The sequence below is a fragment of the Aplidium turbinatum genome, chromosome 1, assembly GCF_918807975.1.
Source record: "Aplidium turbinatum chromosome 1, kaAplTurb1.1, whole genome shotgun sequence".
Classification (NCBI taxonomy): domain Eukaryota; kingdom Metazoa; phylum Chordata; class Ascidiacea; order Aplousobranchia; family Polyclinidae; genus Aplidium; species Aplidium turbinatum.
In genome coordinates this window covers 21,247,207-21,275,199 of record NC_137472.1, presented here as the reverse complement: position 1 = coordinate 21,275,199, position 27,993 = coordinate 21,247,207, and the positions used below count along the sequence as shown (strand labels likewise).

General features: G+C 38.3%; 1 protein-coding gene across 1 annotated transcript in view; it reads left to right on the top strand.

Moving 5' to 3' along the window:
• The window catches only part of LOC145769507 (retinoic acid receptor beta-like), an 85,622-nt gene that overhangs the window by 14,530 nt on the left and 43,099 nt on the right, over positions 1 to 27,993 (top strand). The window contains exons 4-5 of the mRNA XM_082581157.1: positions 7,064 to 7,249; positions 24,216 to 24,350. Coding sequence (XP_082437283.1) covers positions 7,064 to 7,249; positions 24,216 to 24,350 — 321 coding nt within the window. The remainder of the gene's footprint in view (positions 1 to 7,063; positions 7,250 to 24,215; positions 24,351 to 27,993) is intronic.

Below are 27,993 nucleotides of genomic sequence, written 5' to 3'. Positions count from 1 at the left end.
TGTTCCACTGAGTTTGAAACAACTTTTTTTATAGCTCCAAGGTGGGGCTTAACCTCATTTTGGGGTATAACCCCTAAAATTCACAAAATTAACATCATAAGGTATAAAACCAAGTGTCTCTCGTGTAAGTTATATTTCAAAACGTCTGCAAATATTTTGGAAAATCAACGAAGCATGTAAGATATAATATCTACACAGCATAACATTTGCTTAATAGGTTAAATTTTATAACTATGAAAATACATATCGTACACAGGGGTGGATTGGCGTCTAATCATTAGCCTACTGGGAATTCGAGAACGTTCCCCGTTGGCCGGTCAGAGGGTCACTGTCCTGTTTTATGTACAAAAGAAAATTTTATTTGAAATATAATAGTCGTAGCGCTATATCCTTATTCTTTGTTTGAATAACACTGACAATGATTCAAGTTACAAATCGAAGCTTGCTATACAAATACGTACAATGTCTAACTTTATAGCCTACATCATATTACCGGTGAAAGACTTTTTCTGAAATGAAGTAAATTGTTTGTGAAACGAGCATTTTTATGCTAAATCTATTTTGATAGAAGTGGACCGTTATTATTTTTAAATTCCCGGGCTAATTCAGTTTGCTAATCCGCCCTTGGTTGTAGCCTACGTGGGCCTACCTACATTTAAGTTTCTCTCAGACTAAACACTGAACAGAAACAAATCACACTATGTGGTCTCATTTAAACAACTGAGAGGACTTCTAGAATAACATGTGATTTGTGCAGAAAGGAATGAAAAAATTGCTCGCTACAAAATAACGAAACCTGGAACGGCGTGCGAAAGAAACGTTAAATTATAAGACACTAGAACGAAAAGATGCACATTAAACTATTTAAAAACGTATGCCCTGTTCATCAAGTCAAAAGGCTTCTTGAAAAAGCATACCTCCTGCATAATCTCTCTCGGATAGGCTATGCACCATTGGCCCCGGTTTGCAGTCATGTGAAAAGATCAATCCTAACACTTTGTTCTATGTGGTTTCGTGAGTTCTGGTGGAAACCGTAAAATTAATACAAGTTCAAATCATACTCTATCCCCATGTTTACATGAATAAAGGTAAAAAGTTGCTTATGTAGGCTATAGCCTACAGTTTATTTATGCTTGAGGTGGAGAAAGGCAAAAACATCTATTCATTAATTAAAAGGTCTGCAGGTTCGTCGTCAGAAAAGTCACATTCCTCCGTTTCTGTTGTTTCATCATCTGATTCTGTTCCGTCTTGGTCCAAACCCTTCTCACTTTGCAGAACGTTGTCCAGCGTGGACGGAACTGGATCTCCATAAACCAAACCAGTGAATTTACCATCTTCCAAACGCCAGCCGCTTTCAACTGGTGTCTGGAAAAAGCCTCTTTTTTCAGCAGCATGATTCCAAATGCCACAAATGTAATTCGCTCTGAGTATTTTCTGATGGAGCACAGTTTTGTACGGGGAAAAGTTGCTTCCATCTGAACCTTTCAGTCGTCGCAATGGATTGGAACCTTTCGGTTTGTATGTCTCAATGAATTTTTTAAATGGTAATTCATTAACGCAATGACCACTTTTACATCCATACATCTGGCACACAAATTTTGCAATGCCTTTTTCAATGTTTTCATCAAGATTTTTTGAATATTCCAAAGCAGCAAAGGCATGTTGAGCATGCACATTTTTCTCCAATATATTAAGGGGTCGAGCCTTCCCTTTACCCGAAAAAGCAGCTGTACAATCACAGCCTGTAAAGCAATGAAAACCGGGAAGCGACCGAAGCATGTCTGGAGATAAAGTACTGCCAAGCTTTGATACATCAATATATCTCAGAGTGTTGTTTGCCTTTACACCAACTTCCATCCATATGTTTACGTCTTTTTGTACGAACGACAAATTTCCCAACAATATAATCAGAACATTCGTGTCATTAGAGCGGACTACCACATTTTTCACATTTTGGCATGCGGTGACGATGTGGTACATTAGGCGCGTATCTGCTTCTTCGTGATAGCATAACAAGGACTCCTCTTCACCACACAACATTTTTTCGTCATCTTTTCGATAAACATAACATTTTTATCAAGTGTAGCATAAAAGAACCTTTAAGTCGAGGAAGCTGGAATACTCATCTGATTTTCAATAATTAACAAGAAAATGCACCAATGCTTGCTTGAAGTTGTCATTCCTCATTGCGGCTGCAAAATTAACAGATCGTTTTATAGCCTCTCCTTCGATGACGTATTGCTGAGCGCGGAAGCCATGAATTGGTCGGCGATCTCGCTCGGCATCTTTGATGGACGGCGATACAGTTCTATCGAAAACAACGTGTATTGTTTTCCCACTGTGTCTGCACAATTTCTTCAAAGTTGTCTTTGCAACACCTCCGAACGTCATCGGCAAATTTCCAAGAGTGTGAAGAAGAAACATACCCTCGATTTCAAGAGCCTTCAAAAGCATTGATATTTGGGTTGATTTCATCGTTGCATCCATATGGCACAAAGACAGTGGTACTGGTGTGAGGGGGTAAGACAGCATCAATTCCACGTCTACCTTGTGATCTACTGCTAAACATAGAAGCCTTCCCATCAAATTGCGTTCCATTCTCAACTGAGAAAATTTGCCTTCGCGGGTTATGCTTTTCACAACGACAGCTTTAGAAGCAAAGTTGCAGATGTTGTTTCTACGTATTGGCTTGTTGAAGGTGCTAGCGTCCTGGTGGCATTGACTTGTAAATTTGTTTCTATCCTCACTCCTCAGTTCCTTTTTGAAAAACATTCAAAAGAAAATTTGAAGTGGCAGGAGCGACTGCTTTTCCTGTGCTAATATTGAATAGAAAGGATACATCGAAGCTTGCACTAATGAATTAACTGTAGCCTACTGCATATTTTTTTGCATTAGTTTATCCAAATGTCTGCGGTCTCTATCGATGCTTGAAGGACGAAGGTCAAATGATGCTTCTTCTGCTGATGTCATCCCCAGATCTTCATAGAAGTTGTGAAGGATCGATCGGCGCATAAAGTGGGTAAGTGCCCATCTCTGTCTGGCACCAATTGAATTGGTGAAAGACGAAATCCCAGTGAGTCGATTGGCGGATTCTGCATTGATTGTTTGCTCCAAAGTTTGATCAACAGCACATCCACAGAAGTTTTTTTTGAGTTCTTTTTACGGACAAGATGCCTTGTTCAAACAGATCACTTATTCCAGGGTGAGTTTCTTCCATTTTTAGCATGTTATCCTACATTCGCAAATTCCATCTTGCATAATTTGGTTGGTTGAAAATGAAGAACACGCTTGACATCTCTCCTATGCAGTGCACAAACAACTGATGATTTGCAGAATGAATACTCCGAGCAAAGAGGAGGTACGTCTTGACAAGTTTTAAGTATCCAAACCAGTACTGGCCAGTCTTGCCATTTTCTCCTGTTTCGGTTTTTCTTGAAAATTCTTGGTAGGAACTCAAAAAGTCTTTAACATCGTCATCCAAAAAGCCAATCGTTGACTGGGGTGGACGAATACATAAACGACGTAGTTCTTCGTCCAGATTTTCAAGAGCAGGGCATCGTAACAGGAATTGATTAAAATACAAGATTTCTAATGCTGTTCCGAAAAGAACGTGTATTCGTCTGCACCTATTGTAATGAGTAGCCTACCACGCAGAAACCCGTTATGGGATCCTTCGGCAAGAATACCAGCTTCTGTTAGGATGCATAGACCACCTGAACCATCCAAGTACTTACTCATAGCTTTATAGAACGCCATGCAAATGTGGAAACCACCCAGTAATGTGAACAAACGGTCACTTTTTGAACTTTCTTGCTCTTAAATGGTGAGGGCATGTTTTGCAATGGCCAGATCGTATGTAACACACATGTACTCTTGCTACATCATGTAGCCTACGTATGCTACTGTACACTACAGTCTTCAACCGGTGAAATATTAAATTATAGTTGCTTATTATGGAATTATGACTTTCGCACCCGGTATCAGTCTTTGTGCTAGGAAAAATCCTCAGCTAAAGCAAAAAATTTTTGACGTTTTGCAAACACTTGGTTCCATCCAAATAGGCTACAACCTAGAATTTGGGGGTTGTATATCCTAAAATGAGATTAAGCCCCACCTTGGAGCCATAAGAAAAGTTTTTTCGAACTCGGTGGAGCGCGTCCCAACTGACGATAAAAGTTCCATCTTTGTAGCCTACCTTATGATGTTATTTTTACGCATTTTGTCCCAGCTTTGGGGGCTCCTTATTCGGGAATGCCCCACCTGGGGCGACCAAATTTTAATGTTCTGAAATCCGTAAGTGAGGTACTATCACCTACACTTGGTTTTATCCATGTACCTTATGATGTTAATTTTGTGAATTTTAGGGGTTATACCCCCAAAATGAGGTTAAGCCCCACCTTGGGACCATAAGAAAAGTTGTTTCGAACTCAGTGGAACATGCCCTAACTAATGATACAAGTTCCATCTTTGTACCTTATGATGTTATTTTTACGTATTTTGCCCCAACTTTGGGGGCCCCTTATTCGGGAATGCCCCACCTGGGGCGACCAAATTTTAATGTTCTGAAATCCGTAAGTGAGGTACTATCACCTACACTTGGTTTCATCCATGTACCTTATGATGTTAATTTTGTGAATTTTAGGGGTTATACCCCCAAAATGAGGTTAAGCCCCACCTTGGGACCATAAGAAAAGTTGTTTCGTACTCAGTGGAACATGCCCCAACTGCTGAAAGAAGTTCCATCTTTGTACCTTATGATGTTATTTTTACGTATTTTGCCCCAACTTTAGGGGCCCCTTATTCGGGAATGCCCCACCTGGGGCACCCAGATCGACTTGTTCCAAAGTCTACAAGTGAAGGCATAAACTCTGGCATAGGTTTTGTTCTTGTACCTTATGATGTTTTTTTGACCCCCAAAATGGGTTTTTCACCGGGCCGTAGCCCCCAAACGCCCCAGCAGTGAAACCTCGGATGTGGGTTTCTGAACATCCCACAGTGGGGCAAGGTTGATAAAACACTCAAACCTTTTGTACCTTATGATGTTACAAAAACGTCACGGGCTGCCGGACTATTACGGTTGCGCATGTAGCCACCGTTGAGTCTGTGCCTATAACTGTTGTTTGTTAAGTGTCTGATAAAGTTTCATGTAACATTTTTTTCAAAACTTTGCCTTCTCACTTTCATAATAAATTGTATAACCGATATGTATAGGTTGTTTGACAGCATCAATTAATTAAATTATATTCCCAAACAATTGACGAACTAGACAGGTATACCTTTTGATGTAAGGGCCACACACGTTCTACCTACAGTACATGTTAAAGTATGCTGTGACGCGCATGAGATCATGATATCTCACCATTCTACCATGCTGTGATTTATGTGCAAGAGGTCATACGAGGTTAACAGAATTAGGTTTGCATTTGCTCATTTAGAGCATTTTTTCTTTATTTTTATTTGTATCAGTTGTGTTTACTAACAAACATATTCCAATATTACTTGTTTGACACCAAACAGCTGACGTTGGCAGCAGGGAGAGGAGCGGCAGTGACATTAACGTTTTGCAAGGCTCTTATTGTATGCACATAGCCCTATTTTTATGGCAATGTTGGACCATATTGATCTTGTATATTATATTAAACAGCGATATGTATTTTTATTTTCTGACTTACCAACCGATGCTTCAAACTCCCAGAACTCGGTCTTATTTGTTGAACTCGTGAAGTAGGCTATCAGCCGAATTTACTAATTTTGTAGTTTTAGAAAGTTAAAAAATATTTTGGATCTGCTGCAGCAGAATGTTACTTGTGGTCAGTATTGGTTGGAGCAAAACATATTGGCATAATGAATATGATACAAAATTGAAAAGTCTATTTGCTATCGAAACCTTACAATTTGGTTTATTTTTTTTGATGACCGGTTGGTAACACAAACGGTTTGTCCATAGAAGACAAGCACAACCTACCCTGGTAACGTGTTTACTTCAATAAATCTCGAAAATGACGCTGTGCATAGACACTAGACAGTTATTAAGTTTTGGTTTTATTGATTAGTTGATTGTTTTATAGTTATTTACATGCGTAATTGTTTTAAAGAATCCATTAGATTTGGTCATTGCATACTCAATTTCTTGAATGTCGAATCTACAGTGAAGAAACTTCTGAGTTATCTTTAACTTCATTTTATAAATGTTATAAGACTCTCGTGTTTTTACTGTATTTAGTTTTGCATGTTACATTTCATCATTAGTAAATGCGTAGTAATCGATTATAGGCTATAATTTGTTTAATTGTTTCCATGGTGGCGCAACTTACATTGTTACGCCGCAGTATCTAAACTTGAAAATCCGAAGAATTTTATTATTATTTTTGCTCTTGATGTGATCATTCTGAGGATGCCGTGATAGCGAAATCGATTTATGATTATTTAGGACAAGTTTCCGTCATTAATAAATATCTTATTGTATGAGCAAGATGAATGTTTATTTCAATTCTGTGTTTTTCAATATTTACGCATTTTAGACTAGAAACATCACAACTATTGTGCAATCACATTTTGTTTGTTCGTAAAAGTTGTTTCTTTCGAGAAAATTCTGTTTTATAAAATATTTTAGAGATACCAATTTATCATGATATTATTAACGTTTTGAGATAGCTTAGTTCTAAATTTGCCATCAATTTTCAAGCGTTTTCATTTTCGATAGCGATCACTTGTAGTTGTTAAATTACGAACCAGGTGACTAACCTATTTCCTCAGCTGCGTTACTGTGACTGTAAAGTGTCGGCGTTAACACGTGGATTGTGATTTTCTTAGCTTTTCCAAACGAAAATTGAACGAAACGAGAGCAAATGAGATGTTTTAAGATGCACCATAGAGAATTTTTAGACCCAACATGACAAAAAAAACATACAAAATGATCTTAGAAAATGTAGTGATATTCACAATGGCACATGTAACCTACTTGGCAAGAAATAAGGAAGAATAGTTGAGATGACCATTGGTATGGTCTTCTTCATTCATAAGACAAATCGTATATATACCTGAGTGCCTATTTCTATTTCAGATATTCAAGGCTTGTTCATAAGCGCAGCTGCTCGAGCGATCAATGCTGCACTGAAGCCGATCCCGACCCCGGGAGTATCACCCCAGTCGAAAAGCCTTCCCGATGCACGATGGCGTTCTTCCCCCATTGCTGACATGATGATGTCTTCAAACTCAACCCACAACAAGCGTATTGCAGATTATGGAGGTAATGTCAGCGTTTGTCGAACATGCATGTCCACATAACTATTGACGGTGAACTGAATTTCTTTGGATACAGTGTCCTTAAATTCAAATCTTTATGAAAGGTTTTGTGTTTGTATGATTTCTGTCTCATAAACGTAGTTTGTGATTGTTTTATTTCTTATTGTTGTTTGTTATTCCAGTAATGAAATTAACTTGAAAGAAGAAAGGTTGCAAAGCTTTTACATGTTTTATTAGCTTGTAACAAGCTTCCGACGTTTTATCGATTACACGACTGTCTTCTTTAAAGCTAAATCGGATAATTACCTGCCCCATAAAAAGTTAGTTGTGTCTGATTGGCGAAACGTCCAACTGAATGTAGATTATGTCACAACATCTTGCAGTAGTTTAGCTTGCAGTGCTAGAAACGTTAGCTTATTTACACCAGAAGAACTTTAATTAGAATTAGATATATATATATATAATACATTATACTTGATGAACCATCTCACTAAACTTTTAGCTTGGGCATGTGTTGATAAGACTAATTTATTGTTGATTGTTACACGATACTATCACGTTATTGGGAGAAAATGTTCTCTATAATAGCAAACATATTGGGAAGGCAGATTTTTCAATTTACAAGCAGTTGATTCTCCTGTTTTGCTGCTAACTGTTAATAGAAGAGGTTCACATCATATTCGAAAGTTTGAAAATACATGGCATGTTAACAGATTAGTTAGATTGTTTTTGTTTTCTCGTAAATGTGTATCAGTTCCATTTTTTTCACGTTCACTTGAGTAACTGAAGCTGACGATAAAGTTGGGTTACAGAAGAGTCTGTGCAATGCTACGTTTTAGTAAAACCGTGGCTGCAAGTATATATCTTACATGTAACGTTATTCGCAAGCCGTGGTTGTCTATAGCAAAATAAACAAGTTTTATGGTCAGTTTGAAGTTAAATTGGTTTGAAATAGGGTTTTTGGTTGATACTTGGAGTATTAGTAGAAATCCTTTTTGTTTGAACACATGCTCCACTTCACAAAGGAATCGTGAGTCATGACTTGAGTTTAACTTCGGCTCAACTTTCCATGATCCAAGGCATTACATCTTTCCGCTCCTTCGAGCACGCTAATCAAGGCTAACAAACACATTGTCGGCAATGACATCATGAACGGCATCACTATAGATCCGCGACTTCGTTAGATGATGGTTGTTGGAAAGTGTAAACAATATATACTCAAGTTTTATCAGTCTACAACTTAGCGATGCTGCTTTTTCATTTTTGGGAAAAGGCTGGTGTAAGCAATGTCGCAACACTATTCTCGTCGAGAAAGAAGATAATTGTCTTGTTTGAAGAAGTTTTAGAATTGTTTGTTTCCGCTTTATGCAACATCATAAAACGTATTAATTTTGTGTTGTTAGTAGTGTGATGGCATGACATCAAGATATTGTTGCAGGTCGTAACTTATCCCCCTATTGGTTTAGAATTGCTTCAACATTGTTTTCACAAAAAAGCTGGTAAATTGTTGTTCACATAACCATTATTCTAAACTTGTTTTCAGAAGTGATGCAACAGTTACCTACGTCATTGAATAAATAAGAATGGCAGAGTTTTTCATGCTAAGTCTTTAACTACTTGTTGCGTCGACCAGTTTGCTGTTAGTTTATCAGAAAAAAATGTGACGTTTTGTTTTTGTCTATCAGTTTACAAATTTTAAACTGCACGATGCATTCTGTCACTGCGATTTGACACTCCTTTCCATTGCAACGTGACTATCACACGATTGAGTTTGTCTGGTGTGTATGTTTATATTTCTTACATGTGTGCCTCGATCAGCAATTAAATAATTGCCCTTTTAGTTGACTACCCATGGCATTTGCCTATATGCACATTACACACTAGCTGTATGTCTTGCGTTTTCTCTTTATTGATTTGGCATTCATGTTTTTGCGTAGCTTGCAGTTGCAACGTCAGAAGTTGCAGTGAATCATGGAGATTATTCCGCGTTGCCAACCAAGCGGGAACACTCGGGTTTATCCAAGGCAGACTGGAAAGTCTCCTACATTAGTGAAATACGTGGCAACATATACACTCGTTAAGTCCTTGCGATATTGCACCGCCTACTTCGACCGTCGCCCACATGGTCTCGTCCAAGAGGGTTTCGCCCAGATGTCGTGTACCGGTGTCCACATGGTGTCGTCCACCGTATTATAGCAAGGCTTGATGTACAGTAAATAATTTGAACTTGTCCTGATGCTGTTGGTTGCACGAAAATATTATAAAATTATTGTAAATAGGAAAAAAACGTGATTAAAGGCCTACTAAATGAAATTTTCAAACGGGAATTAAGCATTAAAATATGTAAACTGAACATTCAGGAATACATTTCAAAAAACATTACCGAAAAAAATTTGTTTTCAATGGCGCTGGCAAGGCCCAAAGTCCAATGTTTCATTTATTTTTTATTTTTTTCAAAATGACCAAAAAGTGGAAACACTGCTCGAGAATACGTCACTAACGACAGCAACAACAAAAATATGTTCGCGCGCTGAATTGGAAGGTTCGGATGTGTAACGTTCCAAGGAGTTTTGCAGGATAGTTTTACACGTTTTCTAAGTTTCTAGGATATTTCGTTGAGTAATAGTAGCAATGTTACGAGAAAGGTGAAGTACGATTGTATAAATGTAGTAGCATTGCTAAAAATTAAATGTCCATAAAATCAATATTGCATCATAGTCTGTCTATTGTAGAAACAATATTGCATCACAGCAATTACTATGCCTGACTATTGTATTGCGTTTGGCTGTAACACGACAGCATTGCATAAAGTTGGTCGTTTTCCAAAAGAAAGTCTGCAAAAAAGGAAATGGAATACATTTGTCAACACCACAAGTCAGTGGAGTGGACCACAACCACACCATAGAATTTGTAGTCTACATTTTGAAGAAGCAGACTTCAAAAAATTTCTTTAATTCAAAATGAGATATGCCAAAAGACTTGACTTGCATGTCCATCAATCTTTCCTTCACCACCAGGAACTAGTGCAACAACTCAAGGATCACATTCGACTTCTTCCTGGCAACCAGCTTATTGAAGATGCCAAGTTAATGAAGTATTGTTGATTTTATAAATAGTTTATCGTATTTAGTTAGAATTGCAGTAGGCCTAGCCTATTAGGTTTTGATAACCTGTACCCCAGGGCCTGATTTACAACAAGGCTATTAACCTAATAGTGCTTGTCGTCTTAGGGGGTGGAAGTACAAATCAGCAGTTAACTAAGGCTGCAGGGATTAAGCAAGTTAAGAACCACTGGCCTCGGGCCTACCAATGGCTAGCATCCTACCATGTACAGTAGATGGAATAGCTCATGAAGCAAAGCTACCGTTTGCAAGGAATTTTCCCTTTTGTTTGTGTCAAATTTGTATGTTAACTTTGTCGTTCTGTACATGTTTGCGCCAGCAGCAAAAAATAAAATTGAATGAATTGAATTCAACTTATAACATCGTTAAAAGCAGAGTGAAACTGTTCACCAGGCATTTGCTAACTAAAGTAACTTGCGTTCTTCTGGTGACTATATGCTACTAGGTTACCAGAAGAATGCAACCTAGTAGCCTATAGTCACCAGAAGAACGCAAGTTAATCGTCATTGTATGCGTGGTTTATATAGTTGTCAATTTTTAGGTGCTGTAGGTTACTATAAAATTTATGTGTCATATTGGAGAATTTCTGACTCTGACGTTAGTTTCCAATACGAAGAGGAAGACATTACGGTGGTTGAAGAAGTAAGTGATAATGAAGAAGAAAGTGTGCCAGAACCTGAACCCTATCATTTTGAGCCTGAGTACACAGAGGCAGAGATCAATCAGCTTCACCTTGCTGATGTGACTGACGTTTCTCAGCAGGAGGATCCAATGGGAAACACTGACTGGTAAGCAAATTTAGATATTTGACATCATATACTGCATTTGTTTAGCTTTACTTAACACAAAAGAATTAAACCACCAACCGTAGCGGGATAAGTGCTCAGCTTTGCATTGCATTCCCCTATGGGTTTATAAAGCCTTAAACCTACAACACGTTGAAAGCAACTTTACAAATGCAACTGAAATTATAAGAAAATGAAATCTTAACGAGCTTAAGTTTACCTTGCCTAATACTAATTATGTTGTAAAGTTGCATTTTCCTGTACCGGTAGCCTATGCAATGAATTAGTACTAGGGCAATTGTTTTTTGGCCTAAAAATTGAAACTTTTGACATTAAAACTTTTTTTGACAAATTTTGACGTATGAAGAACTCAAGTAGTTAAATTACGCATCATTGTACAAAATGCTGTAAGTTACAACACAGCTGCCGCAAAACTTAGGACCTATCAAAATTTTTACACATTTTGAATTGTGTTGAGCACCACATCATATTAACATAATTATTTCACTTAATGGCTTATGATTCACAATAAGTAGACAATGAGCCATTTACACCAGTATAAAGTAGGCTATAAAGCCAATGTGGTCCCATATTTGATTCAAGTGTTGGGTATGAGAAGACAAGGTACTCATTGTACTAAGTCTTTGGCACTAAGGAAAGTAGGGTGGTCAGTTCCTTTCTCTCGGCCGCCTTTCATGCAGCAATTATGCCTACCCAATTTATTACACCCTGGGTAGAGGTGAGCGGTGTTTTCAACAGCCAGCTTAAGCCGGGAGTCGAACCAAGTTTGGTTGGTTGGTTTTGAATCTTTATCCTCGGACTAACAAAGCCTTGATAGGTTATTCCTGGTAGTTTCGCATACTTGTAGAGGCTCTTGACACAGGGCCGGTTACTTACCGAGATTGACAAAGTGAAGTTTTCATATTGTTGGAGTGTTGTTGCCGGGGAATTATTCCATTCACTTGGTGCCGCTGAATGGAGAGCCGTCCGAAATGCGTTGCTCAAGCGCACACCCCGAGAGTCGAACCAGCGCTGCATGATCTTGAGCCGGGCGCGTAACCACTACTGAGCTAGGTCTAATAAGAAAGCCAACGCCTTATCCGTTACACTATCCCTTTGCGCCAAAGTAGGCTACAAGGTGTAAAATTAAAAATTCACTGACAGTGCAACCTCTACCACACCACGACAATGAAGTTTGTAAACAATTTTGACTTTGTAAATCAATTTTTGACCTAACGCTACAATTTTGATGAATTTTTGGCTTTTTTTGACAAGTAAAAAAGTAATCGCTCTAATTATTACCAATTTTATATCAACAGGTGTTCATGTTGTCACTGTGTGGCAATGGATGAGCAAAATCAAGCTTTGTGCTACTGTGAGATAGATACAGCACGGATGAAAGACATGCTAGATGGACAATTGGACATGCATGATTACATTTACTCTGCTTGTTTGTTAATATATGGCGCTGTTGAAACAAAATAAATTGACTTGACTTGCTATCGCTTTATTTGTTTCCAAGTCAACAATTCCGTTCAGCAAAAATAAAGTAAAAAAGATTTTTTTTAGGTTAAATTAAAATGGCCTTAGTAATATGTAAGTCTGTACCGAGTGAAAAATGCACTAAACTATGAAAAGCAATTTAATGTTAAATCTACTCTACATCAATTCAATGTTTAATTTCTGTTAAATCTAGATAAAATCGCTCATTTTGTTGGTCCAAGAAATGTAGCCTATGTGATCAGACGAGCGTGAATTTACACAGAAGCCTATGTAGAGTTGGTTGGTTGTGTAAAATCATGTGTATGCCATTTCTTTGAATGCAGTATTTTAACCACGCAACATTATTTCATTCTCCAAGTATAAAAACTACGGTTTGTAATCATAGAAACTTTGGTTAATGAGAGAATACATACAGTTAAATCGCCCGCAGTAAGAAATATTGCCCGATCAGCTGATTGCTTGTCGTTAGTGACGTAGACTGTACTATCGCACGCTTCGCTGCTCACGCCCATTCCCGTTTTGAAGCTCTGACAAAAGCACGCGCGGAATGCTGATCAGACCGCAATGGGGCAAAATTTTACTGAAAATCGTTTTATGGTAGCATGTTGAACACAAAGAACGTGTATAATCGCCAAGTCAGGTTTTTCCTTTAGTACCCTTTTAAAGAAATAAGGACTGAAAAAAAGTTATTAAAATCACTAGATATGGCATTTTCTTAATTTAATGATGCAAACATCAGCAGCAGATCAACAAAAACATTTTTTTGGTGGGGCATCAGATTTTCAACGATGCAAAAATTCCAAGCAAAATGAACAATGTAAGTAACTGTTGAGATCCAAAAAACAAATGCATAAGTTGACAAATGACAAGGAGTGTGGGGAGCTTGCCCTCCGAAAAAAATTTACCAGGTTTTGTTGGCTTTGTGTGTATGTTTTGCTTAAAACTTTCACTTTTATATTTGACCAAATTCTTATTAAAAACTAGATTTCTGTAGAAGGTAGAGCTACAAGGTTTAGTTCAAATTTTAAGTTGTATATCAAATCATTATTTTTTCATGGCCAGAAAAAGATTTCAATAACTTATTTTTTGACAGCATCGCCTAGGCTTGTACATTATTAGGCTATCAACTAGTTCCTCAAAAACAAAATTGTAGTATCTGTTTGCAGTGTCCCCTTTTACTATGCAGTAGGTAAACAAGGCGCATTTCACCTCGTACTTCTATTAACACTGGAAAAAGTTAATTGTATTATTGACTAGTGGGGTGAAAAATGTGTTTTATTTAAAAAAATTTGCACTCTTGTTACTACTACTGAAGACCTGCCACATCTGGGCAATTTCTCTGCCACTGGTCACTAAAATGTGATAGAGCGAGCAAAATGAAGGAGAACGTTTTGTATAGAATGAAGAAAAATTTACAGGTTGTTTTCTTCGTTTTGGAGAGCAAGTCTCCAAGCGTTCCACCCTGGGTTCGCTAAGTGGCAAATACAAATTTTTGGTGTTTATTTTTTTACAATACTTCCATCAAACACTGATGTGTAAGTAATATCGTAAACTTGTGGGTTGTTTGTTTAACGATTTTTTGTTTAATAAAACGTGAGCATTTAAGAAAACGTGTTTTTATCAAGAAATTTTAAATGTAAATAAAAATGATACAATTACTTTTTTGCAAACCAAATTTTGAAAAATATGAATGCTGAAACACTGTTTTAAACTTTTGCAGTCTGAAATAGCTATCGTTATATAAAACAAAACAACCAGTTAATCTGTGTCATGGGGCTCAATTACAGACTTTTCCATTAGAGTTAGATGACTTTCACTTACATTAAATGCATTTTATGATTAAAAAGACTCAGTTAAAACTAAGATGATATAGTAGTGTCCACTTATTAAACCCACAGTTAATTGGCCCACTCGGTTATTAAGCCCAATTTAGTTCGCTCTGGAGTTACTGAATATATCAGTGGCAGAGAATCGTCTCTCTTTTATATGCCTACCCAATACCCATTTAATAAACATAAAATCGTCTGGTCCCGATGTGGGCTTAATAAATTCAATAATTACTGAAAATGATTATTGCTTAAAAAGAAGATGGAGAGATTGTGTGACAGACAATATGGAAATAGTGAGTTAAGGAGGACGATACTGCTGACAGATTGATGTGGAGCACAGCAATCTGCACCAGCGACCCCACTTGAAGTGGGAATAAATCCAAAAGAAGATTGTTGCTTCAAAACGTGTTTTGAAATGATTGCAAATTGTAAAAAGAAACAAAGTAACAAACAATAAAAAGAAAAAGAATAAAAAGAAACAATACCTACGAGTATTGTTACTTAGTGAGTAACCTGCAAGCTACAAGAAGATGCATGTTAGTTGGAACTTACACGTTATTGTTGAGTGCGTTTCATTTTCTTCTGCATGGTTTGCTATGATGACGAAGCTGGCCAACATCCGAAACACACTGCTATTTTGTAAATAACATAAATTATACAATGTCGCCCGATGTCGTGTGATGGTTTGATTGTAGGTTTAAAAACTTATCAAGGCCAGAAAGGCGCAATCTAAAGTTTATGTTACCAGTAATGCTTTTTTGTAATTAAATTTTATTTTAAATTGCTTCAGCATAATTTGACCTTGTTTTATTGGACAGTTATCTTGTTGTCATACAGCAACTGTAACTACCACTAAGGCTTTTGAACTTTCAAGGCATCACTTCCACGAAAAGCTTGAACCCAGAATCACTTAGTGCCCGTTTTGCCATCTCAATAACTTTTACAAGTAGGTTCATTCACATATCAAGTGATCACACAAAAGGTAATGTAATTATAGTCGCACAAAGTTATTGATTTGCGTGAGTGGCGTTTGTACAAACAGTAGCTTAGTTGCTAATTATATATGAACTCCTCAACAAATAAAAAAACATGGCAGTATCATTTGGGTTGCAATGATTAAAGTTTCGTCAAGCTGGACAATTGGACATTCACATCGAAGATTTTTCAGCAACGTGCATTTATGTTCAAATATGCGTATGACTTTTTTTATGATCTTTTTGATTACGTGAAATTCTGATGTCTCATGACGCTTCAAGATTTTACAAGATGAAATTGTTGCAAGATTTCATTTAAATTACCAGGACATGACATCTTGTAGAAACCTCCACGATAAGATTTTGCAAAAATCACATGACCGTGACGAGGTTGTATTTTTAAGTTTATATTAAGTTTGTGTTCTTGGTTATTTTTACAGAACTGTAGCACAGAGAGAGAATATTCTTTTTTGTTTGTTTGTGGTTTGAAACTGACACTTGTGACACTTTAAGTTTCTCTTTGTTGGTTGATAGCATTTAAACTTCTCATTGTAGTTTCAAATTTTGTGCGCAATGTTTTGTTTCGAACCTAAATTCTATTTTACATTGATAGTCATTTACACAAATATGGTTCTGTGCTCTGCTGCTAGACAGGTAGTCAAATCATTGTAACCTGATTTGGTATTCCGAAGAAGTCCCTCCTGTTTGATTGACGAAACGTCAGAATACACGTAAATTATCACGAGCAACACCTCATAATAATAGTTTATTTGTTTAACACCAGAAGATCGCGTTATGCTTTTTAATTTGATATCTGGTCGTAAACAGTCTTCAGTTTTGCAGATAGATTTTTTTACAGAATTAATTTTTCACTGTGTTACAGCAACCGAAACATTCTAAATGAATATTTTCTACTTTTTATATTGACTGAGTTAGTCCAGCATATACCGTACGGTACTTACGATTTTTTTCATGTGTAGCAATGGATGGTGTTTCGGTGTTTTTAGATCATGAGTGAGATAATAGAAATTATCTTAGAAGTAAGTAAATTGTATTTAAAAGCCGAAGTTGTCATGACTTGGTCTATTTTTAAAAATTGCGATGGACATTGGACAAGAGCCAATTTAAAACTTGGTGCACGTATGCAGTTCTGGATATAAAATATCAACTCGTATACCTATGCGCCATGCCGTGCACAAGTTTCAAATTCGCAAGACAATTGCTCTTTTGGTAGTACGTCATAATACTGTATATATTCTGGTATCTTGACAATCAGCACAAAAAGCTGGAAAGCAACAAGAAGGTAACGACCTTTTGATTTTCTCATTTTGTAATAACATGTCACAACCCCGAAACGGCCTCGCAGTCTAAATTTACTGTAGCTTGTTTTTAACTTTTTATGCCTTTTACGGCCCATGCATTGCAGTTTGTCTCTGGGTCTGTTATTCATTTCGAAACGTTTATAACTTTCACAAAGCGTGGTTCGCAATAGTATATAGTTTTGTATGGCACTCTGACACGTAAAGTTTACGGTCTTTTAATCAGTTTTGAATTTCCGCATTGGTAAACTCTGTTGAAACCACCGGGTAGTGCAGTCCATGGACAGTATGAAGTCGAATGATCAGCAGTTTGCCTGCTTTTTTACGATTCGGAGAAATTGGTATATCTTGATGACCCCATTGATGAAGAGTGGTAACATTTTGGACATGACGGGATAAAATTCTATTGTTGCCGATCCATACCTTCCTGTTAATCATGTGATAAAAATAGGGAAGGGCAGCGTTGAATCGTCGTTAATGTCTCCACCATATGGTCGATTTTATTTGTCCATTCTTTCCGTTCATTAGGTTATTGCTCTTGGTTGTTAAAAAGGATGTCGTGATTTTAGTCCATGAAAGCACGTTTTATCTTCAATCGGACTGAATTTTGACCGTTTAAAAGAAATACAGATGTAATTTAAACTGTATAATACAGTGTACACGCTTGTTTGTTGAGTTGGACTTGGTGATTGTATCCGGCGTTGTATTAGAATGATATACCTGCTCATATCAGGGCCGTTCGGCAAGATGACACCCCTTGGTACTGTAGTGGCAAAGAGATTCCATGGCTGAGGCTTGTCAGAATAATGCACCATCATCAGTAGCAGGCTTTTCCTGCAACCGTCGAGTCCGCTTCAACCGTTCACGCATTGAGCTTTCTTATCACCAATTAACCCCTGCAAATTACGTTCTCACGACCTACAAATCTTATATCGAAGCATCGATATAAACTGTATTTGATACGGATCGTTTGATCTAAATCAGGGGTTTCCAACCTTTTTACGATCTCGTACTTCTTGGACGCTCTGTGCTGCTAAGCGTACCACTTCTTGCAGAACAACTAATTTGATCAAATCCTATTTTATTCAGAAAAATAATATTGGCCTACTAAAATAACACTAAAGCACCACAACTAAATGTAATGAGATTTTTGTTTACTGTCCACCATTATTGTTCGATGCGCGGTGTCAATTTGCCAACAGCGCATCGAAAGTCATTTCCGGGTGCACCTAGTCGGTTTCGATTTTTTGATTTGATATTCATCATGACTGAAAATCTTTGCTCGCATTCCCACGAGGAAGGGAAAATCAGTAGCTGTGGAACAGCATGGGAAGCTAGTGTTGAATATGAAGAGGCCATACTGAGCCAGAAGTTTATTGGAGAACATTCCTTGTTACTGTTATTGAACATTTTATTCCGATCTATTTTTTTGCTTACAACTAGCATTATTCAACACTAGGGTGGTTCAAAAAAAATCAATTTTTGAAAATGATATGGGCTACCCTGCCAAAAGTTTCCATTTCCAGAAAAAATAACTTGTGTAAAATATTTTTGGAAAATATTAATGTTTAGGGGTGCCCCAAGCCCCCTAAAGTTTTGGCGATTTTGTCATAAAAGCCTAAAATTAAAATGGCTGTGTTTCGAAAACGGTTCATGCTAATATACAAGTGTTTGGGTTCATTTTAATCAGCAAAGTGAGCTCTATGATTTGGCAAAGAGTAATAGTACTATAAAGTGAATTTTCAAATTTCCGATTTTCATGTTAAATTTTGTTATGTGTTCTAAAGTTGTGTTATTGCTGTACAATAGTAAGCATATAAGTCTATTGGTTATTACCAAAGTCCACACAAGGTCTTAGGTCATATTGGGTCCCCCCACTATGACAAAATGGGTGTTAGCTGTTTAAAACAAGGATTTTATGGCGACCAACCACTCACTGTTGCCCAATTAAGGTGTTCTTTGATGCTTGAGGAAAGCGTTTGCGATGCTGATACACAAGCTGCAAAAGGAACTGCAACTGGTCTTCACCTTTGGTCAAATGTCCAGAAAATGTTTTTACAAGGGCAACATTTCTTTCAGCATAGTCATTAGTGACAATCAGTCATCTAAAGAAATCTTTGGTCATCTGATAATCACTGTTTCCATCCCATTCTGCAACTGGAAGGTGGAGAAAGGCATATGGGATTTTCAGTTTCTTGAACAGCAGTTGTGTGTTGGTTGTAGCGAATGTTGCCGATGTTTTGGTGTGTATGTTATCAAACAACACAGTAGCTCTTTTTTCTGGAGTCCTCGGTTTCCTCAGTGACCATTATTATCTAAAGGAGACAGACCCACCAACTCTTCAGAAAGGGGCCTCAAATGACGAGCCATTTTTCTGTTGCGACTTTGGAGATTGACTCATTGATGGTTGCATACTCCTTCAAGCTTTTCAGAAACACAGATTGGGAGCCTTCACAGCCAATGGAGCAGTAATCCATGCAGGCCTCGAAACTGAAGGCGGCCATCGCGGCCATGGCCGCGATCAACCTTCAAAAACCGACATTTTGTCCGCCGAGTCTTGCCCTTCCGTCGGCCGCATTTGTCCGCTATGAAGTTCCGAGAAAATTTTATGCAAGCGGCCTTGTGAATAAAGTACTTTGCCACTTATAATCACAAAGGATTAGAAAGAAGTCAAAGCACCCGATAAATCACAATACACCCTGTCTATGCTTGAATTGTTAACATTATTGATTGACCAAGCAGCTGATGTCTGACATTCGCAGGATGCAAGTGACATCACAATACACTTTATTGATGCGATATATTCAGTCTTCGAAATTTGCGTCGGCAAATGGCGCATTAGCGTCGGCAATAAAAATGCCGAGGCCACACGAGTGCTTGTAAGGTTAGGGTTAGACATTCCTCCCAGTCGTTATTGCACAGCCATAGATTTGTTCCTTAGTCAACACCCTGGTGGATCTCTATGAAAAAGAAAGAGGCGCGTGGATTAGTATCAAAGCCCAAAAGCCGCAAAACGTGGACGCTTCATTGCGAACGGCAAATCCAAAGACGGTGTAGATTTACAGGTGTATACGTAAATCGAGGCAATCTTCTCGCAGGGAGCTATTAATTTGTTGCCGGTACCTGGTTGAGCAATTGACGTTATTTTATGATAATTCAACGTTGCTGGATGTCGAATTAATGTAAAACAAACGTAACTTTCTTATTGGGCATTGTTGTTACGCAATACAACCCGCCGGGAAAATTAAATCGATTTGTGCTGACTAGAACGTTGAATCAACCCAAAATTAACTTACTTTCTCCCCATGAGTTATTTAACGTGAATTACTGTAACAGCGTGCGACGTGCGTATCTTGTTGCTCGCTTTTTCGCTACTTTTCGTATTATTACATCACAACAAATCAAACAGTGCGGTCGTGATAGACTACTCTAGTATATTTTTCGTTTCTGCCGAAGTAAAAATGCGCTAATTTCGAAGACTGTATGTTGATGCGTGTCAAAGTTCCGATGGCCGCCATGCGCTTGTGATTGGCCGCCGAACAGCTTGCTTCAGTCGGACACGTTTGGCCGCCGGAAAAAAAAAGTTGTTTCGAGGCCTGCCATGCTTTAACATAAATACAAGAAAATAAAATACACAGTTCATGAAGTCCTCTCTGTTCATGCAAAGTCAAATGAAATTGACCGCGAAACATCCACACTTTGAATGTGTAGATGACTTAAGCCATCCATCTTTCATGATGACAGCATCAGGATATCAAAACCTAGTTACATAAGGTAATGGGGCAACAAGAAACGATAACGTTAATTCCATGACCTCTCAATAATCATCTCGATATTGTCTTTCTGTGGTCAATTTTACAGTGGTAAACTCGATCATCTCTTCTCTAATACCCTTATATTATCTGCTGCATCATCCGTCAATGCATCTTTAAAATTATTTTGATCTATAAACTCCCAGGAATCTTTAAACCTTTTGAAAAGCAGGATGTCCGAGGCAGAAGATGATGGCATAATTTTATTAAAGACTGCGCCTGCAATCAGTTCTAAAACATGATGGTGACACACCAAATATAGCAGGTCTCTTCCAAGTAGCTGCTCATGAAGGACACAAGCTTCATTAATGCAACCAGTGTTTATGCTAGTGGTATCAAAACACACGTATGGCTTCAACGTTTTCTTCAATATGCCAATCTTTAAAGGCATCAAATACTGCATGAGCTTGAGCCTCACCTGTGCCAGATGGAAGCTTTGGTACTGACAACAGCTGTGTATCCCCTTGAAAGGTCACAAGGAAGAAAAGGCGATCGACGTGATTGTGTCCAGTTAAATCTGGGAGAAGTTTTCCATCCCAGTGAACCATTAAAGGAGCTTTCGGAGACAAGTTTTTCATGATTTCTGTTGTAAACTGTTTTCGATGCTGACGTCTGCTGCGCCTGATGCTTGAAGTACTGAAGGTTAGGTCTTTAATGTTATGTCCCAGACTTTTGGCAGTTTCACTAACGATGTACATTGCTGCTCGATTGGAGACATTAGCTCTGTATAGGCTTGCAAGTAAAGTAGGAGATAAAACCTTTTCTCTACCCTTCTGGGATAAAATGGAAACAGCAGATTACCCAGCTTATTCCTCACTCTCTGAGACAAATTCTTCAGTTGCTGATCTGCTGCTATCTTCCAGAATAGCCATTGTGGCTGATGTATCGTCGTTGCTTGTGTTGTTTTTCTACAGCATTTCGATGCCTTTTTTTCTTTTGTAATTGACTCCTATCGAGCTTGCCTAAACATCCTCTGCGACATCCTCAGTCAATCATCAAACATCGAATGGCAAAAGCAATAATGGTCGCTCAGGAAACCGAGGACTCCAGAAAAAAGAGCTACTGTGTTGTTGGATAACATACACACCAAAATCTTGGCAACATTCGCTGCAGCCAACACACAACTGCTGTTCAAGAAACTGAAAATCCCATATGTCTTTCTCCACCTTCCAGTTGCAGAATTAAGAACACCTTAATTGGGCAACAGTGAGTGGTGGGTCGCCATAAAATCCTTGTTTTAAACAGCTAACACCCATTTTGTCATAGTGGGGGGACCCAATATGACCTTGTGTGGACTTTGGTAATAACCAATAGACTTATATGCTTACTATTGTACAGCAATAACACAACTTTAGAACACATAACAAAATTTAACATGAAAATCGGAAATTTGAAAATTCACTTTATAGTACTATTACTCTTTGCCAAATCATAGAGCTCACTTTGCTGATCAAAATGAACCCAAACACTTGTATGTTAGCATGAACCGTTTTCGAAACACAGCCATTTTAAGTTTAGGCTTTTATGACAAAATCGCCAAAACTTTTGGGGGCTTGGGGCACCCCTAAACATTAATATTTTTCAAAAATATTTTACACAAGTTATTTTTTCTGGAAATGGAAACTTTTGGCAGGGTAGCCCATATCATTTTCAAAAATTGATTTTTTTTGAACCACCCTATTCAACACTCTTTGTAACTTAAGCTATAAAACAGTAGATGGGCATCCAGGCCGGATAGCGACTGTCAAAACAACGACTGTCATAATGGCGACTTCATAATAGCGACGTAATGAAGTGAGCGACATTCCAAACAGCGATTGTATAAATGCCGACTGCATTAAAACAGCGACTGTTATGATAGCGACTTAACACTTTAAGTGCCATAAACACAACTAGTTTTCAATTTACCTATAGCGAGAAGTTTTTGGATTTATATCATGCCAGTCAGCAGGTTTTGACTTGGAGGCCAAATTGGGTGGTTCTGTATGGCACCAGCTTGACAATGATTGCCTAGTCTAGTTGATCTGTGATAAAGTTTGTAAAGTATTTTTAGGGTAGTTTTAGTTTACAAGTTTACAGTTAGAATTAGTAGGCTAAGGTATTGGAAGTACAGATGCTCAGCTTCTTGGTCAAAAACGTCATGAGTCAGAATCGACCAAATATAGGGTGAAGTGTGTGAATACCATCCAGGCAAAAGCTGTTTTATGCCTTTGCTGCTGAGGTCGCTGTTGTGGCAGTCGCTGTTTTTGATGAGTCGCTGTCGTGTAGTCGCTCTATTGACAGTCGCTGTTTTAAATGAATCGCTGTCGTGTGGTCGCTCTATTGACAGTCGCTGTTCTGACAGTCGCTATTTGGAACCCGAGCCCAGTAGATGATATCTATCAAGAGCAATCATTTGACATAATTAACACCTACTGTCCCGCAGCGTTGTACGGCTTTTCAAAGCAACTGTGCTCATTCGTCGTCGTTGTGTGAACCTCTGAGGCCGAGGGTCTATCCTTTTTCTACCCCAGATTCACGATGTTCCCGGACTAGACTGGAATGCTACTAGAGAGCAGCCAGTCTTTGGTTTCATCATCCATGACACGCAGACCTTCCACTCCGTTGGGTGGCTTGAAGATGGAGCAGTCATTGATGATGTGATCTGCGGTCTGTTCCTCGGCACCACATTCACAGGAGGAGGAAGAAGCCATTCCCCATTGGTGCATGGTTGAGCGGAAAAGCCCGACGCCCGTACGGAGACGGTTGAGGCGCACCCATGCCTGTCATGGTAATGTTAGACCGATGGAACGTGTGTCGGCGTCGGGGATGAACGATTAGAGTCTGATGGCGGTTGACTTCCATTCAGAACTCCATTTATGGTCCGCCCAAGCAGCCGCAGAGATGTCTTGTACATCAGCTTCGTTGATAAGAAGTGGAGCGGCTGGCACGAATGGGTATCATGATTTCAGTCGACAGGGGGTGCTCGTTTGGGATAGCAGAGATCTTGTGGTGGAGAAGGTGGTTAGGCTCCACCGCTCCAATGCCCGTCGACCGAGGGACAGAGTGGCTTCTTCGCGACGAAGCTCAGCGGGTTGGATGCCAGCGAGAATGGGGAGATTGTCCAATGGTGTGGGACGCAGGCATCCGGTCACTATGCGCAGGGCGCTGTTTATGGCAGTGTCGATATTATGGCAGTGAGCACTGCGGCACCAAACAGGTGCACAGTACTCTGCTGAAAAGTAGACAAAGGTTAAGGCTGCTATACGCAAAGTGTCAGCCCTCGCCCCCCCCCCCCAGCTAGAGCCTGCCAGGCGCTCCTTGTTGACAATTGACATGACCTGTATTTGAAGATCGTAATGATACGTAACAACAGGAATAGTTACGTAACAATAAGAATAGGCTTCGGGAAATTTTTTTTTGGAAACAAAACCAGATAAACATAATATAAAGTTGTCAAAAAACGAAAGCTACCCGCGTACCACTTGAAAAACCTTCGCGTACCACTAGTGGTCCGCGTACCACAGGTTGGGAACCCCTGAAATGATTGAATAGTTTGCAGAACTTTGATTAAATCATTTGTTATTCATAATCAGTCATTGAAAAAAAGAAGCAAAATTTATGTGTGTTGTTCGATTTTTCTTCAGGTATGACGCCTACAGCATCCGGAGATAGACGTCATCCAATGCACAGCACCCAGCATCCTTCTTTTCCGACACGACCTATAGGCAGTTCAAGCAGTAGAAAACGAAGAAGCACTGCTGAGTATAGCGGCTCTGGTGGTGAGTGTGTGTTATGCTCAATACTTCTGTGTATATATTGTCTTTTGCTTCAAACTTCACTATCCGTTGCAACGGATTAATTGTGAATGAGTTTTAGTTACGTTTACTACGACCAATCCTATTGCCAGTGGAAATCTTACCGAATATTTGATGGTTATCCAGATTCCAGATGCAGGGATTGGTTTTCCGGATCACAATGATTCCAGATACTTGGTCCCAATAGTCTGCAATCTGGTGTATTTAACAGAAATATAACATGTGATCTTACCTGCTACCTTCTTGCCTATTCTATACATACAGTACATTCCTGTCTAAAGCAGCACTCTCTTCGCATCTTCCGTGACAATAAAAAAAATAGTCAACAATATTAAACTGATGTGTTGCTAGTGAAAATGTTGCTATTAGGGGCTATCTTAAACAACTGGTTTTTATCGGTAAATGCGTCTGATCTCGATATGCCAAGCGATAATAAGGTTGACCATAATCTTGATCTATTTTGCTACAATTGGTTCTACAATAGCCTTATGAAAAATTTCTCGTAGTCGTTAATTTTCAGTCAATTCTTACAGTTCGTTATTCAGCATTGTATGTAGTTTGGGATTAAAACATTTTATCAAATTCCGATGGGTTTAAGATCCAAGAAGTGTTCTATGGCTATTGGCTAGCTTACCTCTTTGTATTGTAGGTTGTTATATTGTTGTCTTGCTCCATTTTTTCTTTTGTGCTCATTAGAAAAGCTTTTTTATTTTGAACCGAAAAATTGGTTTTGGTTCTATTTATTATTCTTTGGTTTTATTTTTACCCTTAGCAATTTTGTTTATAATTAGTAGAATAATAATTTTTATACTGTGTTTGACCTTCTTTTTAATTTATATTGTGTTGAAATATTGGTACAGGTTGAAGTGTTGGTGATATAATTTTCATTGTAGTGGTAGGAGTTGAAGTTGAAGGCATCACGTTTTGTTGCGTTTATTGGTTGCCATCTCACAATTTGTGTCTGATGTTTTTTTGTGGATATAGATTGCTATAGTTTGTTCTTACCTACTGCAGATAGGTTTTTGCGGCACGAGATATAAACTGATTGTTGCTGTATTTGAATGACCAAAAGTTCTAGACCCTCGACTTTCATTCTTTATTGTTAGTTGTGCCATGTTGTGCAAACGTTTGGCACGGTCTTAATGAAAATGCCATGCTCTATGAAAATGTTTACATTAGTATAACACTCAGGTAATCAGGTTGACATGCATATCTTTTGTTTGTACCTCTGACTAGTCTTTATTAATTATGTGTTCAAGTCGTTAACATAATCCATTTATCCACTGTCTAAGCTTGAAATAAAAATTTTGGACAACGCGTAGTGCTGATGCTATCACCAAAGTGCGTTTATGTACAGTATTTCTGCTATTCCCTCGATCGGAGTTGTATAAAACTAGTACGGTTTTAGTTACGTGTTTGTTAGAAATTAAAGTAGGTTGCAGTCACTGTCAATTGTGTCGTCAGCATTTCACTTATGAATCACAAACGTACTATTTCTGTCAGCTTCATGAAGCAACGCAATATGTAAATAGCCAATGATGCGTTGCTGACACATCACCTCGCATCATCTCGTATGTGGAGTGCCTTCAAAGGTTGTTCTTTCTAAGTCTTGGCAGCGTATGAACGAATATGTCGTTTAGAAAGGTTGTAGAGTGTAGTGTTGATTAAACGTGAATTGCTACTTCCTCAGCGGTGGAATATACTATTAATCTCGGCAATGTTTTTCCACCAAGACCACCAATCCGCCATCAACGATTGCTGAGGAGGTCATGCAATGGAAGATGTGCTTGATAATTGGTTTCACAATTTACTGTGTGTTAATTTTGCTTGCATATTTATTGGATGTGTACGCTTTGCAGCATTATTTATGAAATCATTTTTGGTGTTGTGAGCTACTTTGCATGACGCGGCTACCTTACCAAGATATTATGTTAAAACCACACACTTTTAAATTAACCTACCCCATACCATTACATTACTTATTAAAATTAGTTTTTATCCTAGCACTAATATTCATTCTTTTGATCCCTGGAGAAGGCCTGTTTGTGGAGGAATAGAGAGTTCACTGACTATGAAAGGTTTTTATTCATTTCTTTACTTTCCATTAACAAAGTTTCATTGCATTCTTTATACAACAACTTGTGTTAAAAATTGCACTTACAGTGCTCTGTGGACGGCTGAGAGTTCCCGTAAGCCTGTTGTTTAGGCGTTGGCATATGGTGTAATAGACTTTAAAACTCCTTCTTTTCATTCAAACGGCAACATTCTGGTTTTATCTCGTGTGAAGTTTGTTTGACTAATTGATTTTTTATTCCTGAGCTGTAAAGTATTTTCCGAAGCTTTTTCCTGGCAGTTTCATATGCTTGAGGTTTTGAGCTCAAGCTACCCCTGCCGTGTCATGAGTTTGACAGTTTGATGATTTTGTTTTGTTGTTCTGTGCTTGATATAAAACTACTGCCCTTCTCCACTCCCTAATCTTAATGTCACTGAATAAATAACTTACTCAGCTGTCGAAAAAGATGCATCAGCTAGGTTATTTCTATGTTAAACACAATTTTATTCACTTAAATGGGGAAGTTTTTTGCGACCTCATAGAATTGAGATCTTCCAATTCCAATCCGATGCAAAGAAAATGTACGTCCACTACAACAAAAACTTTTCAAGCTTTTCTAACTGCGGTTGAAAGAAATGAAGAAAATCAAGACAGCATCGATATGCTGGAGTTTTGTCAAACTTACTTTCACGCAGAACCTCCGCCTTCATAGCTGATTCAGAAACATATGCTGCAGCAAAGACAGTGTTCGATAATGCTTATCTTCATCATTAAAAGAAAAATGTTGTGTTTGCTAGACATTTACAGTATTAATCACCAGAGTTCTAAATTCTACAGACAATTGACGAATTCATTTACGCATCACGTCCACTCGCAATACAATGCGAATTCGAAAGCGTGGACGCTGAGACTTACAAAGACGAAATTTCAAGAGATGCTTTTGTTAATGGCATTAATTCCAATACAATTTTTTAGAGATTGCTTAAAGAGCAAAAATTAGATTTACCAACAAGCCCCCAGTTGATGATAACACCGTAGCTCATGATGATGCTGAAAAATCTCACTTGTATTTTGATCTTCGTGCAGTTTCAGAATGCTTAAACTAAACCATAATTACGTACGCAAATAAAAGGGCTGAATTACGATTGCTTTACTGGACACAGGTGCACCCTACAACTTTATGAGTGCTAAAGCTGAAAAGTTCATTCAATTCCGATCCCAAGACAAGTCATCTAAAGTTTGAATGGCTTCGCAACAAGTGCAAGGGAAAGTGTGTACTGACTTCAAACTCCAAGAGAGAAAAAACATATGTCAACGTCGTCTTTGGAGTACTGTATTACCAAAACTTTGTGCCGACATCGTACTTGGCCAAGGTTTTGTAAACCAACGTGGATAAGTTGTGTTCAAACTCGGTGGATCACAAAGAAAGTTAGTGGTAGATACTTTTTCTGCTGGGTATCTGCCTCAACCATGGAATCTCCTTGTTTATTCCAGAGGAACCTAACCCCAAGTCCATTGTTATCAAATCTTGGAAATTCAACCAAGACGAAATCT